This window comes from Poeciliopsis prolifica, unplaced genomic scaffold, assembly GCF_027474105.1.
Source record: "Poeciliopsis prolifica strain line A6 unplaced genomic scaffold, Auburn_PproV2 SCAFFOLD009, whole genome shotgun sequence".
In the NCBI taxonomy this organism is placed as follows: domain Eukaryota; kingdom Metazoa; phylum Chordata; class Actinopteri; order Cyprinodontiformes; family Poeciliidae; genus Poeciliopsis; species Poeciliopsis prolifica.
Window position 1 is genome coordinate 2,606,110 of NW_026562384.1, and position 14,784 is coordinate 2,620,893.

Here is a 14,784-nt window from a genome sequence, read left to right on the forward strand (position 1 = left end):
CATAAAAGTTGAGCTTCTCTTTCACCTGCGCCGCCATCCATCCGAATGGACGGCAGCAGCCATTCCTTCCTCGCGCGCCCACCCACGCGCGGCCGGTGGGCGCATCAGCCCACATCATCACCCACTATCACTATCACACCAGAGTGGAGCTTTGCTTCAGGTCGGGGCGCGCGCGGCGCGGGAGCGCGCACACATACCGTGGGCTGGTCCTTTTGCGCACACAGCTGTGATTTCCTCTCTCTCTCGCTCGCTCTTTTTTTTTTTTTTTTTTTTTTTTTGGAGGTAAGAGGGACTCGGGTTGAGTTGCAGTCCTCGACGTGGTCTGGAGAAGGAGCGTCAGTGGAGCAGCTTCCAATAACAATAGTAATAATAATAATGATATAACAGGAGGCTGAGTGAGGAGGGAAACATCAGGATGCTGATCCAAGCAGAGTCAGCGGGAGCTGCAGCTTCTCTCCATCAGCGCCAACCCGGCTTGTTCCGTCTGTAACTTTTCAAAGAGCGGAAGTTCACCTGGGCTAGTTTTTTTTTTTTCCCTCCCGTTACGTCCGGTTCCGCTCCGGTTCTCCCCGCCATGGTGGCCGCATCGGTCCACGGAGCGCTCCTCCTGTGCGCCCTCCTCCTCCAGCTGTTCCCGCTTCCCGGCGGACAGGCGCCAAACTGCCTGGAGGTGCGCGCGGCGTTCCACGCTCTGCACCCGGGCTCCAAGTGGGTCCCTGAGAGCCCGGTGTCAGGTAACTTCCACATCTAGGTTTTGTGTTGCTTTTATTATTATTATTATTTTAACTTCCAGAATGCACTTCAGTTATTTCCTCTCTGCTCCTTCTTCCTTCATTCTCCTCGGCTGAATCTCCTCCAATATTCTCTAGGGGAAAAAAAAAATCTATCGCCCACGTTGAGCATCTTGTTAAAACCGCACCGAATCGGTACCGTCTGCAAAGCTTATAGAGAATCAATGTGTTCTGATATTGATCCAAACACGAGAGCGAGAGGCGATTCTTTACAGCCTGAAATATGGAAGCAGATTTCAACATCTGCCTGCAGCTGTTGGAAACCCTTAAGTTTAATGTTCTCTGCTGTTGGGAGTGGAGACACTGAGAAAAACAAAAAACAAATACTGTCTGGAAAAAGTATTCATTTTCCCGTGAACTTTCACATCTCACTACAAACTTCAGTGGTTTTGTTGCGATTTGATGAGGCTCTCGGCCGCAGTTTGGTAAAAGGAATGGGTTTTCACCATCATAAATCTGAAAGGTGTGGTGTGCTTTTGTATTCAGCCCCTGTGTATTGAAGACCGTTGAACGGCACTTTGTGACGATTTCACAAAGTATATGTCTCTGCAACCGAAGCGTCGGTTTTCGAGTCCCCGGCGCAGATCGACGGGGTTTCAGTGTGGATGAGGAGAATCTTTTTCCTGGCGGGTGAACTTCCACCCAGACCTCAACTCTCCTGCAGCCTTGTAGCAGGTCCGGCTTTTGTTCAGCTCCTTTTATCTCCCGATCTGTAAAAGCGAAATTTGAGAAGTCACAGTCCTGAGCTGCGGACTTCATGAAACGCTGCTTGTTCTCCAACAAACAGATTAAATTACACTGAGATTAAATTACAAGCATAGTTTGTATGATGTAGCATTAGGTCCATGTTAAAAAGAAATAAATATGAGAATAAAGTCGCAAAGGAGTAAAGTTGTATTATTATTAAAATAAAGTTATAATTTTACAAGAAGCAAAGTTGTATGAATAAAGTCATAACAGAGATTTTTTACAATTCTTTTAATATGGCCCTAATACTCCTCCGTCATGCTGTTTGCTTTTTAGTAACGCTGAATTTTATTTAGGGGTATCAGAGTAAAAGAGGTGGTAAATACAAATCCACCCCCCCTGCAAACTTTTCTTTGTCTTTTTAATTGATCTCTACATCTTTGTGTTGGTTCGTCACATACAATCCGTCACGTTTGTCATCGGAACGTGATCAAAAGCGATCAATTTAGCGCCGATCAGCAGAAACCAGCGTGTCGGAGCCTGTTGCTTACGCCCCGATTCAGCATTTAAATGCAGAAGCCGCTCGTGCGGCTGAGCAGCAGCCGGCCGGAAATGTTAATTGGGTGTTTTAGTGTCATGTCAGCGCGGGGAGGTTCCCTGGGTGACGCAAACCCTCCGCCGTCTCCAGAGAGCGAGACAAACCGGGTGACACTGTGCGAATTAAACAGCAAGGGGAAGGAACGCGAGATGCACTTTGAAGCCCGTTCTGTCATGCTACCCCTTCCCCCCATTGCAAAGGTAAACGGAGGCTCAGGCCAGCTGCTGAGCCCTCCTTTTTCCTCCACACATCCATCTTTAATCACACACCTTCCGCCAGGGCCATCCAGCGTTTTATCTGGCAGCCAGAGGGCGAAACATCGCAGCGGGCTGAGAGAAATATTTAGCCTCCCCGAAGCCGAGGCAGAGTAGGTCAGGCAACCTTCAGTCGGAGAGCCGGCGCTCATGTGGAATGAGTTCACAAGCCACTAGCAGGACTCTTTCTACTGCAGCTGGAAAAGGGTGCAGGCTGGTTTATTAGAGGGGATTCGGGCAAAGAGCAACAACTTCAACAAATCAACCGCAAAGTTCGTTCGAATCAGGCAGTGTCGGTAAAAGAACGCCTGGACGTCAACGTCAACACAGGGAAATAGGTCAGCAACGCCTAACGTGCCTGATTGGACAAAATTGTCTTAACTGTCAAACGTCAAACAACAAGGCAGATTTGTTTTTTTTTTATCCTGATCCACCGTGGTTGTCAGCTCAGTTCATAATATCATGGACGTTTCATAAACAGAATTCGCTGATTAATTATTGCAGTGGGTCCGGATCGTTTTACGCTTTGATTTGGAAAGGATGTTTTTCTCTATTTGTGTTTGCAGCTTTTTGTGCATATTTTGTTTTTTCTCTGTCCTTTTGGTCACTCCGTGTCGTATTTTAGAGAATTTCCGTCACAGTTAAGTTGCATTTCACATTTATGAGCCTTTGATTTAAAAACCAGTATTTTACACAACAACCTCCAATTTTATTGTTTACAAAAGATTCAAGCCGTATCAGGAAAACATAAAGCTGCAATTCTGATGCTGAATATTGCAGGATATCAATTGTAATTACCACACATTTCGCTCACTGTTACCTTCCTTAACCAGGCTCATGCCGTTGTAGGAGTTCAGGAAGGGAATGACTTGATATCAGAAGTCAGAGAAATTCTTACATTTAGAGTAGCAATGCTCCAATATGAATAACAATATTCAATATTAATATCACTGCTACAGCCGGTATCCGGTGAAGCGGCGACATGCTACTGAAGATCCAACTTTTTCTTTCTTTTTTAGATTCATTTTAATGGTGCAGTGTTATGTATTTTCCAGGGACATAGTGCCATTTTAGTGCACAGTCAGTTAACTTTGTTGCCTTCAGTTGTTTAAAAAATGTCATACGTGTCAAATTTAGCTTGAAATAAATTAATTTAATGCCTTTAAATTGGGCTTCTGTCTCTTTTCTGCTCTTTCTGAAACTCTGCCTTTAGGAACCCATCACAACATGGCTATTTACCCTAGAAATGCTGGTTTTTACCAGCATTTCACTGAGAAGTAGCTCCTATGATGAGCTCAGCAGTTCCATCAGGTGTTTACTAATTGCTGCTAGCTAGTTTGAAGGAACTGAGTGGGACTGCTATGAGAAGCATATGCTTGGAAACTGCACCTTGAAGGAGAAGCTGCACCTTAAAGGCGGAGCTAGCTCTGTCCGGGTATTTTGCACACCTGAATGGTTGCCGTGCAGATTAAGAGTTTCTCAAACATACATGAATGAATCAAAGCAACACTCCAGGTGTATTTTGATGAAGGAATAACATTATAACATGACTTAAAGCTCAAAATAGTTTATTTTACAAAACACCACTCCTTTAGGGCGGGTTACTAAAGTAATAAAATGTCGAAAACCTCCGCTGTCTAAAAGACACCAGTGGACACGACTCTGAGCTGCAGCTGCAGCTCTTGATGCAATTTAACTGCATCTTCACTTTTTCCTTTTATGAAGGCAAGCTGCTGTTTACTGCATCACTGTTTTGTTTTTGCTCAAAAAGAAAAAAAAATAGAAGAAGAACTCTTTCACATTCGGGCTTCCAGCTTTCAAATTGTTGCTTCATCAAATGACTAAACTAGAACAGAGAACAAAGCTCCAAAAATACTCCACCCCCTCTCCCCCCCTCAACTCCAAAGAAACAATGGCAATCCCCAGTAGGTAATGATATTCGCATTCCTTTGGTCGGCTCTAAATTGCTCTGTCTTTGTTTCACTTATTGTCTCCACAAAGTGACACTGACTTGTTTGCTCCCACAGAGGCAGCTACAGATTCCCGCGTGCTTTCTCCCCTCTGCACTGGGAGCTGCTGTATAATTTATGCTCATAATGAACGGCTTTTAGCATATTCTATATCTTAATACCACTTGTTTTTCTTCCTCCGCTCTCTGTCATTAAACTTGCATGGCCATGGCTTTCTAATTGGCGCTGGAAAACTTAGACACGTACTGTATTTGTGGATGCCCCCGCTCCCCTGACTCGGAGTCCCCGAGCTTGTTAAAAGATGAGAGGAGACGGACTCGTCTTGTCTGTGTGCGTGTAGCCTGGACTTTTTAAGCTCCTTTTCTCCGCATCAGCCACAGAGGGAAGCGGCGAGGGATGATCTGACGGAGGCTGTGTTTTAAATCACAATATAGTGAGTGGCCTGCATTGATGTGTCTTGATTTTAGTTTTCATATTCGTGTCACGACCACAAACTTCAATGTATTTTAGGGGGTTTTTAAGTGGTAAAGTGGCACAAAGTGTGTCCTTTGATGCAGAGGGAAGAGGATATATGGTTTTCAACTATTTTCTTTGAAAATAAAAGTATGTATGCAGCCTTATTGAGTTAGTTTTTTTTTTTTTTCAATAACCAACTTTCGCTGAAGTCAGAGCTGTAAACTTTTTGGGGTAATTCTCTACCAGCTTTCTGGAATTATAGACTAACATTCTTACTCTTCTATTCTCATCTAGGCTTTGAATCAGGGTTGTAATAGTTTTGGGCTTCTTGTGATAGTTTAGTTTTATTTTGATGTGGCATTTTATTCATCTCATGCAGCTAGTTTTAGAGTTTAGTGTATTGGCTAATTTTTGTTTACTATAACAACCTTGCTTTGACTAGACCATTTATACATCTGAATGTGTTATTATCTAAACCATTTGATTGAAGCTTGGACTTTACGGTAAGGGTTGTGGTTTTGCTGGCAGGTGAACCTCAGACTCCATCAAGTTTGTTTAGTACGAGACATGTTGCATTCAGGTTTATGAGTGAACCTCAGTTGCATGGATGCTGTAGGAAGGAACTGTAAGCAGAAATTGGAGTAAAAGTTTCAGAACTACATTCATCACAAAAGTAATGAAGACTCAAATAATCTCAATTGATTACAGATTTCTTGGCTTTTATGTGACAAAGAATTAATACTCTCTCATATTTTGTCTCATTACATTTAATAATTTCTATTATTATGATATAACCAAGACAAAGTAGTGCATAATTGTAAAGTGGAAGAAAAATTTGACTTTTTTATTCTTTTACACATAAAAAATGTTTTTAAAATTAGCCCATTAGATGAATTCCAAATTCTGTTATAATGAATTCAATATTCAGACAATTCAGTTATTGTCATCATAAAATACTGTTGTGTGTTTTGATTGATTGATAATGTATTTCAGACAGACATTTCACCAACATTATATTTCAACATTATATTTCAGTATATTCTGACACAATGCAGATACATTCAAGGGATTTTCATACTTTTGCAAGGTGCCTGTATATTGGCAGCTGCTCTGCATGGGAAACAGTCCAACACGGACAACTTGCAGAGTATTGATGGAATGTATGTAATGACTCGAAGGTGTCGCCTCAAGGTTGTATGATGGGGGAATTTACATGTAAATTGCTCCTGGCCTGGATCTTTGTCCTTCTTTAGTTTGTTTAACAGAATTGTCCATCACAGTCTCAAGCGCACACATGCACACACATTCACCCACACACACATGCACACACATTCACCCACACACACACACGCACGCACGCACGCACGCACGCACGCACGCACGCACACACACACACACACACACACACACGCAGACACACACACAGGTAGAATGCAAAGTCACAGGGACTTTGCATTGACTTCTATTAATTTTGAATTCTTTTCTTTAACCTAAGCCTGACTGTTTTCCTATATCTAAACATCACAGGGGCATGGCTAAACCTAATCTACACTCAAATCATATCTTATCTTATAACTCATAACCCAAAAGCAACCCTTCTTGTTGTGGGGCTTGGGCTTTGGGCTCATTCTTTAACCTTAAAAAGTATCTCATTAGATAGTTAATGTAATCAAGTTCAACAGACTAATAGCAAAATAACTTAATTGGTTAGATTTTGTAAAGCTCCTGTCAGATATCTCTCCCAATTTTTGTTGTAAGAATAATAGCACACAAATTTCACAAGTAAGTCAAGAAACTGCCCTTTTGTAGAATAATAACTTTTGTAAAGGTGTTCTAATTTGCACTGCAGTGAGGATCAGGAGGCTTTTGTGGAGAGAAAAATATTCTTCTTTCCCCCATTGGACATCATCCTTTAGAGTTTCTGGTGGCTGTTCTTCAGTCTAACATAACAGACTTAGTTTTAATAAGCTTTTTTAGCTGGAACAATATGTCAGCTAAAATAGGTGCAGCTTCATCATTTATTACTAAATGGCAACCTGACTCAGCAAATATGGTCAAAAACGGTCATCTTAGGATCTCTGCTAAGACAAGAGTTTACAGAAATGGTATCGGTAAGCTAATGCTGGCTGGTTTCATCTCTGTGATGAGAGGAAACTAGTTGACCATTTGGATCAGAACATGTTGGTGTTGGACAAAACTTATGATCAGAGCTGTTTTCCCATGTCATAAATGAGCCACTTTGCGAGTCTTGGGTACTAATAAATAAATTTATGCTGCATTCAGGTCTTTATCAGAGGGACAGCTACGCAACCACACCAGACAAGACCTCCTCTGAATTACTGCTTTTTCACTGTGTATGCCAATGAAAGCCTTACCTTTGTCCTAAAGTAAAAAAAGAAAAAAAAAGATGTTCTATTGCATCAGGTTTGAACTTTGGTCCATAAGTCCAATCAGTCCCGAGGCGGTTGGATGTTACACCACTAAAGGTCCTGAGGAAGCAACAAAAACCAGTATTCATACTCACACCTGCACACACAAAAATGCGTAACCAATAACGCTGATAGAAAGCTGCTTCCAGTGCCCAGTAGCTGTTAAACTCAAGGTGGGAGAAGTGAAAACAAGTTCAGCACCAAACTGCACAGCTGAAAGAGAGAAAAAAAAGTTTTGAAAAAAGACAACGAACAGTAGCGGGAGGAGAACCAAAGCTGAGCCTTGAGCGAAAGGAGAGACGGAGGAAGCTTATTCCCAACTGATCTGTCAGTCACAAGAAAGGCTTTATATTTAGACGGTGTGATTTTATTATTTGCGAAACTCCATCGGGAACCCTGTCCCTTTCCCCCTCACTGCTGTGGAACTTGTGTAATGAAACACATTTATCATCTGCAGCATGACAAAACACGCAGATGAATCTGTCTGTTTTGCTGGAAATAATTGCCAAATCCCCGTCTCCTTTCTGCTGCGACCAGGCTCACCTCACGTAAAAGTTTAATAATTCTACCCCGCAGTCTGAAATGAACTTGATCTTATCTGTCAGGAGTCTTTTGTTGGTATTGATTTGAGATATTAAGCCCGTCAGTTTGCATACAAAAGGTGCCGTTTGACAGCTTTATTGCCTCTTTTGCTCATTAGGCGGCACCTCCTAAACCTCGATGGCTGCCAGCACTTTACAGAAGCTGTCCTCTGTTTGATTCCACACTTATTAATCATCCAGTCTCCAGGTAGATGAACTTTCTTCATGTCTGCATTGTTTCTATTTTTTGAAGATCTCAAGGAGTCACACCAACAGAATCCCCTTTGTCGTTAAGATAAACCCTCCAACTTGACAAAAGATGCCTCCCTATCTTTTGACACGCAAGCTATCAGACATTTTCGGATGCATTCACATTCTGAGACCCCCCACCCATACACCCACCATCCCACTTCCAAATTAATCTTTCTGCCTCTGTCTCTTTATCCTGCACATCCCGCATGGAAGCTGGCAGACTCCCCTGACGTTTGTTTACCGAACCATCAATCAGACCCCTTGTCACTGATGCCTCTCAAGAGCCAGCCACGCAAACAACTCGTCAACGCAGCTTGGCACATTATTACTGCGGCCTCCACTGATCTGCAGGCAGCTGCATGGCATGAAGGGGGAGGCACTGAAGGGAAGAATTTTCACTGGAACTCCTTTTTGTTTTCCAAACTGGGTGCTTGAGTCCTACTTACATGTCTTTGCAGGTACAGGTGAAAGACGGAAACTTGCTGCCTGCATTTTGAAAAGGCATCTTTAACGTGGTGTCACAGAAGTGATTGCTGTAAAACAATCACTCCAAAACCCAGGACTCTGAAAAAAAAAAAAAAAAAAAAAAAAAAAAAAAAAAAAAAAAAAACTGGACCACAATAACAGCAACACTGACATCAGCACTGCCTAAGTAGTGTGTCAACGAAAGCTGAAGTGAAGTCCAATTTGGAACAGAATAGTAACAGGAAAAAAGGAGAAATGATTTACATTAGATCCGAGTACCTGATCATTTCTACTGCTGGCTCATGTCCGTGCACAAACATGTTAATTACTCTTCTGTGAAAGAGTTGATTATTGAGTTTCGTACAGCTACGTCAGTCCAATGAAGACCTCCTCTTACGCTTTACTAATACATCTGTTTTGTTCATAAAAGCTCCAGGAGTCTAATTACTTTCCTGTGTGAATAGTCTTCACATTCAGATGGACCAGTGTTGTTTCATTGCTTGGCTATTTTCTATGTCAAACATACTGAAGTCTTCTCTTCCTGACGCTTGTGCCTAAAATGGCTTTTTCTTGATCAAGTACAGCCTTGAGTGGTGAAAAGGTTTTCTGTCAACCAAACCGACCTCTTAGGGGAGCTGGAAAACATTTCTGTGTTGCATGACTGCGCATCAAAATGAATCATTTTCGAACCACAATTTATTTTTGATTTCAGCTGTGCCGGATAACAGGCCCTGTACACAGAAATAATACACTAATTAAGGGAGCAGAATGTGCAGAAAATTACATTTTCTACATTTAGCTTGCAGAGGATGATGCCGAGTCTTTTTTGTTGTTGTGTGTATTTGAGCTGTAAGAGGCTTCTGTCTTGGAATAAAAACTGAAACGAAGAGTGGCTCTGCAGCTCCTTCCCTCATCTCATCCTGTCTCTGCTGGTTCACTGCCAGGTGCAGATCTGCAGGTTTGCCAACCCAAAGGCCCGACCTGCTGTTCCAAGAAGATGGAGGAGCGGTATCAGGTAGCCGCACGCAGCAACATGGAGTCAGGGCTGCAGATTGTCAGCGCTCATCTCAAACGTCTCATCATCCAGAACGCTGCTATCTTCCAAGGTAAGCAGAAGATGCCACTGCGGCTGTGACTGCCTGAAACGGACGTTGCACGAGTTCAAATCTGTGCAGGGTTGACTTTTCTCGCCGCGCTGCCTTTCTGGCATCGGGGGACTCGCTTCTCTGGGGAGTCACATATCAAAGTAGAAGCACAATCAGAAAGAGGTTAGACATTCAGCGGCTGTTCAACTAAATGTTAGAATGGCAGACACATGCGGCTTGAGTGACTTTAGATGTAGTTCTGTCGGGCCCCCCAGACGTGTTTCTCCTGAAAGTGACAGCCTCCTGGGACTTGGCACGCTGCAGAGTGTTTTTCACAGAGAGAGAGGGAGAGAAAGAGCCCAGGAACTGTTGGATCAGAGCGGCCACCAGATACTGGTGTCTGTGGTTAAAGCTAACAGATGTATGCGAAATGACAACTGACTGATGTGAAAAAATGTGCTACTTCAGAGATGCTGGAGTTGGAGCTCTGCAGGCTGAGAACAAAACCGCTGAAGGCAAAGGAGGCAGTGACTGCTGTAAGAGGGAACAATGAGGAGACAGGAGGCTGGAAGCAGCACATTGTGACTCTGATATCTGGCTTAACAGTTAATGTATAAGTATACTGAAAATACAACGAAGCTTAAATATACACCTCTGGAAAGAGCTCATAGTTAATCCACCCACTGTTGATTCCTGAACTCTTCCTGAAAATGAATATACTGGTTTTCCTTTCATTATTTGAGATTTGAAAGCTCTGCATCTTTTTCCTTATTTTGATCATTTCTCATTTCCTGCAAATACATATTTTTGCTTGGAATTTCGGAGACATGTTGTCAGTAGTTCATAGAATTGAAAGAGCAATAAATAGTAAAATAGTAAAATCAGAGGAACTGATCATTTTAAGTGAGCTCTTTATTTTTTTTCCAGAGCTGTACCATTCCAGAATAACATTTTTGATCGGGTGTCACAACAATGAGTCCGATTTATGAGGGCAGATCTATTGAGGCAAAATATATGTTTTGTTCTCTAAGCAACGTCATGTTGTTTTATTTATATTTAAAATTCCTAATTGCATTTCCTGATCCATTTGAAATGTTTGTTGCAGTTATTTTTTTCCATATGTTTGTCAGATTCGGTTTCTTCAGTGTCCTCCTTATTGCACCTACTGCCTCTAATAATAAACTATGTGTCATGTCGCGGTGTGTTGCACGCAGTAGACGTAGATCTAAATACATGTTTTAATGAAGAAGACTAACCAACAAAAATTCCTAAATCCAAGGGGTACAAGAAAATGCAGAAAAACAAAACAAAGTGAAAACACGAGGCAACAGCAGGTAATCCAGGAAAGGAAGCATGGAAGTGACACAAGGTGACGAGGCGGACTGGCAACTGGTGACTGGGACAGGAGGGCTTAAGTACTGGGAGGTAATAAATGGAGAAATGTTGTAGCTTGATGTGAAGAATGATTGCAGGGGTGAGTAATAGGCACATGAGGGGTGGGGAGAAGGTGATACAGGGAAACTAAGGAGATCTGCTGGGAACACAAAAGGGAGGAAATGGGGAAAATACTACAAATACCCAAAGACACTAAGAGTAAGGAAAACCTGATGGACTAAGAGAGAAAGCTATAAAGGAAAATATAAACGAACCTAAATAAAAACTAGGCTGATCTCAACAATGAGAACTAAGGAACATAGAGCTAGAGAAACTAGAATAGCTAAACAAAGAAATAAACTAACTAGAATTGCTAAAGAAAGACTAACTGAATCTAAAGAGACAAATGACAAATTAGTAACACTACAGGATTAAAGAAATAATCTAACTTACGATTACTAAAGGAAGATATACTTAGACTTGGATATGGAAGAATAACTGAACCTAAGGTGATGAAATAGGAAATAAACATTACTAAAAACACTACAGGGAGGCTGAAAGAAGAAATAACTAGAAGGACAAAATAGAATTGAACTGTAGTCATGAAAGAAGGCTTGACATAAACTCAGACAAACCAGGACAGGACTAAAGAATAACCTAGAAACACTATAAAGGACTGAAAAGTAAGGAGAGCAATAAGACAATTCTTATTTACTAAATACCTCAAGTAATAATATCAAAAGGATCCTGAATGGCAACACTAAAGTGAACTAAAACACAAGATTAACTAAAACGAGAAGCAAAACCAACCCAAAAACCCAGAGTCCTGACACCATGGCTCCTATAACAGGAACAGTAATGTAATGTAATCACACACTGTGTACTGTGTTAGTTTTACTTCAGCCGTGCCTGGTTATAATCTTGATGTTTATCAGAATGACTTTTATTCTGTTCTACTTGCATTTGATGGACTGCAGACAAAGATGAGCTGAACCTCAATCAGATTACCTGGACGCATCAGAGAGATGGAATATAATCTCAGATCCAGAGCTGCTGATGAACAACAGCAACGCTGGTGAACTGGTAATGTTGGGTTGGAAGTCCAGAATGAAGCTAATGCCTCCCTTCAAGGGCTAAAGATTTTCATTTATTTTGTGTTCGGTAAATTAGGATTTATTTTTTTGGGCACTCACAAGTTCAGATCAAATGCATTTATTTTCCATTAACATTTTAAATGCTTTATTGTAAATGAGAAATACACTCCAGTTGATTAGTCATGGTTTGTAGCACTTAAATTATGTTTGTTCTGTTGCTTTTGTGTTAGTCACATATTTCTTTGGATAATATCCTAAACAAAATAACAACAAAAACAAACTGACAGGTTGTTAATATATCTCAGGTTTGAGATTTTGATCATCTTGTTTCTGTCTGTTTTCACATATTTACCGTCCAGACACTTGTTAGTAATAATTGCACCAGAGACTGACCATTTCCTGTAGACTCATTGCATGATTGTATCTTAAAATGACAGGTGACAAAGATTCTCAGTGTTAGCTAGCAGTTAGCTTTATTAGCTAGCTAGCAACATGTTGCCTCATTTGTTTCTTGCAGCATAATTCAGCCAGGTCCTTGTAACTCACCGTCATCATCCCTGAAATAATGATTATCACATAAATTGTAAGCTTCAAACCGTAGCAATTAGCATTCTTGTATTATAAGATATTGTTATAAGTTATTTTAAACTTTGAAGTGGTTGCTTGCTAATTTTCAAAAAGCAGAAATGATTCGGTGTGTCGCCCCTGAGGCCTTAGAAGCTCTTTGTAAAATTGAGGTTTTGGGATTTTTGCTCCGGTTGTTGAAGGTTAGCTCATATGTAGCCTTCTGGGACTAGCTAACATCATATTTCGTGGCTTGGTTAGCGCATGTTTTTTTCCTCTGACTCCTCTTGTTTACATGCTTTTAATTCCATTTCTCTGTGTTTACTGTATCATAAAAGTTCTTATTACTCCCCAGTTTCAAACTTGCCTCAGCTGTGGAGCTCCGGCGCCGTAAGACGTAAGATTTACGCAGCGTTTCCCTGCCGTCATGCTAGCAACTCTTGTCATCAGATTTCACTTTTGCATTCGGTATTGAGCTTTTGATGCCACTTGACACAGACCCTTTTAATCTGCCAAAGCAGCGCTGTTTATTGTCTCGGGGATTTCCTCTGGAAGCGGGATGTGCTCGCTCGCAGGGCCAACCTCTTCAACCGTGCCCACTTGTGGGCTGTGAAAAGCAGCACCATCCTGACACGCCAATTAAAACTTGAGGTTTAATGGGGACCGTGGGGTTTGCTCGACTTGGTTGTTACGCCCTAACTATGTTACAGACTGCCGCTGTGGTTTGGCTTCACTTTCCAAGAAGGGGCTCAATACTAATTGCTTTAGCATAGCGTTTGATAGAACTCCCCAAACAGCCTCTGGACTGAAATCCTTTTAACATCCTGGTCTTATCTGTTTCCCTCTGCCTCATTTTCATCCTCGCTTTTCTTCTCCGTCTCTCGTTCCGTGACCCTGTCCTGTCTCTCCCAATCTGCTCAACTTCTCTTTCTCCCCCTGTCTGTCTCTTCCTCCTGCGTTTGCGGTGCTGTTGGGAATTGAGTGCATGCCTTGTTTGTAATCGTCTCTGCTGCTTTCCGTCTCTTTTCTTCATCGCTGACTCCTGCCGGAGATCAAAGGCCTTCCCCTCTGTACTCCTTTATCTCCCATCTCTGTATGCTCTCGCCATCCCTGCGTCCCCCCATCTCTCTCCCGCCGACTCCACCTGCTCCTCTTTCCCAAGCGCAACAACACACCCGAGGTTTTCACCCCTTTGAAGTCAACTTCTCCAAACAGCTGCAAAGTAATGGTTGTCTTTAAAGCATTTAGATGACTGGCAGCCTTAATGTCAGGCTTCTTCGTGATCAATATCTAGAAATACGGTAGGTATTATGTTGGGAATTTCTAATGACGCGTAGCCCCTTGTGGACATCTTAAGTGCCATTTGACCATCTAATGAGCGCGAGCTAATCTCTTAGTATCAGCAATACGCAACGTAATGGATGGACTTCAGCATCCTTTCTGACATGACAGATGAAAAGATTTCATTTTAATTCACATAAGTGAGGTCATCAAGCCGATTTCCCAAATGCATATTGCTTTTCCTGCACACTGTTGGTTCATATTGGCTCTTCTGGAGTCCATTTTCTCTGTTTTGCATCGACAAACTTCCCCCGATCCATTAACTTTTAGTTGCACATCAGACTAATTTTTAGTATTTTTTTTCTGAATAGTCGATAAAACTGAGATTACTTGAAGCTTAATAGCTGGAATAGCAGCTTTTAAATGATTCTGCAGTAACTTAATAGTCTGTCATGCAACTACAGACTATTACCACTTTAAATGAACTAATTAACACACTGTTTATTGTTGGTTGTAATTTTATTTTTATTGTCATAAGAATTTTGATTTACTTCCACTGTTTTTCTTTGTTTATTCCATGAATAAATATTTATTTATTTAAAAATTGGATCAAATGGCATCATTGCACTGCCAGAAATAATAAGTTAGTCGTTTGTTTTTTTTTTTTTTTTTTTAAGGGAAGTATTCATGTTTGTAAGGCTCTAACTGCAAAAAAGTGCACTCATATTGATACAATCTATTGCTGCAGTATCGATATGAGTGCAGCAATAGATTTTTTTTTTATCATCACTTTTAGCATCGCCACGATAAATGCAGGTAACATACCTGGAGTGTTTTGATTTCATCAACGTCAATTTTCTTAACTTTAAAAAGGCGGCAAGCCTCTCAGATTGAACTAACGGA

The 14,784-nt window shown here is 41.4% G+C and overlaps 1 protein-coding gene across 1 annotated transcript in view; it reads left to right on the top strand.

Moving 5' to 3' along the window:
• The first annotated feature begins 242 nt into the window (after positions 1–242).
• Positions 243–14,784, top strand: part of gpc3 (glypican 3) — a 149,446-nt gene continuing 134,904 nt past the window's right edge. Inside the window, exons 1-2 of the mRNA XM_055034535.1 lie at positions 243–734; positions 9,428–9,589. Of these exons, the coding sequence (XP_054890510.1) occupies positions 575–734; positions 9,428–9,589 (322 nt within the window). The 5' untranslated portion in view covers positions 243–574. The remainder of the gene's footprint in view (positions 735–9,427; positions 9,590–14,784) is intronic.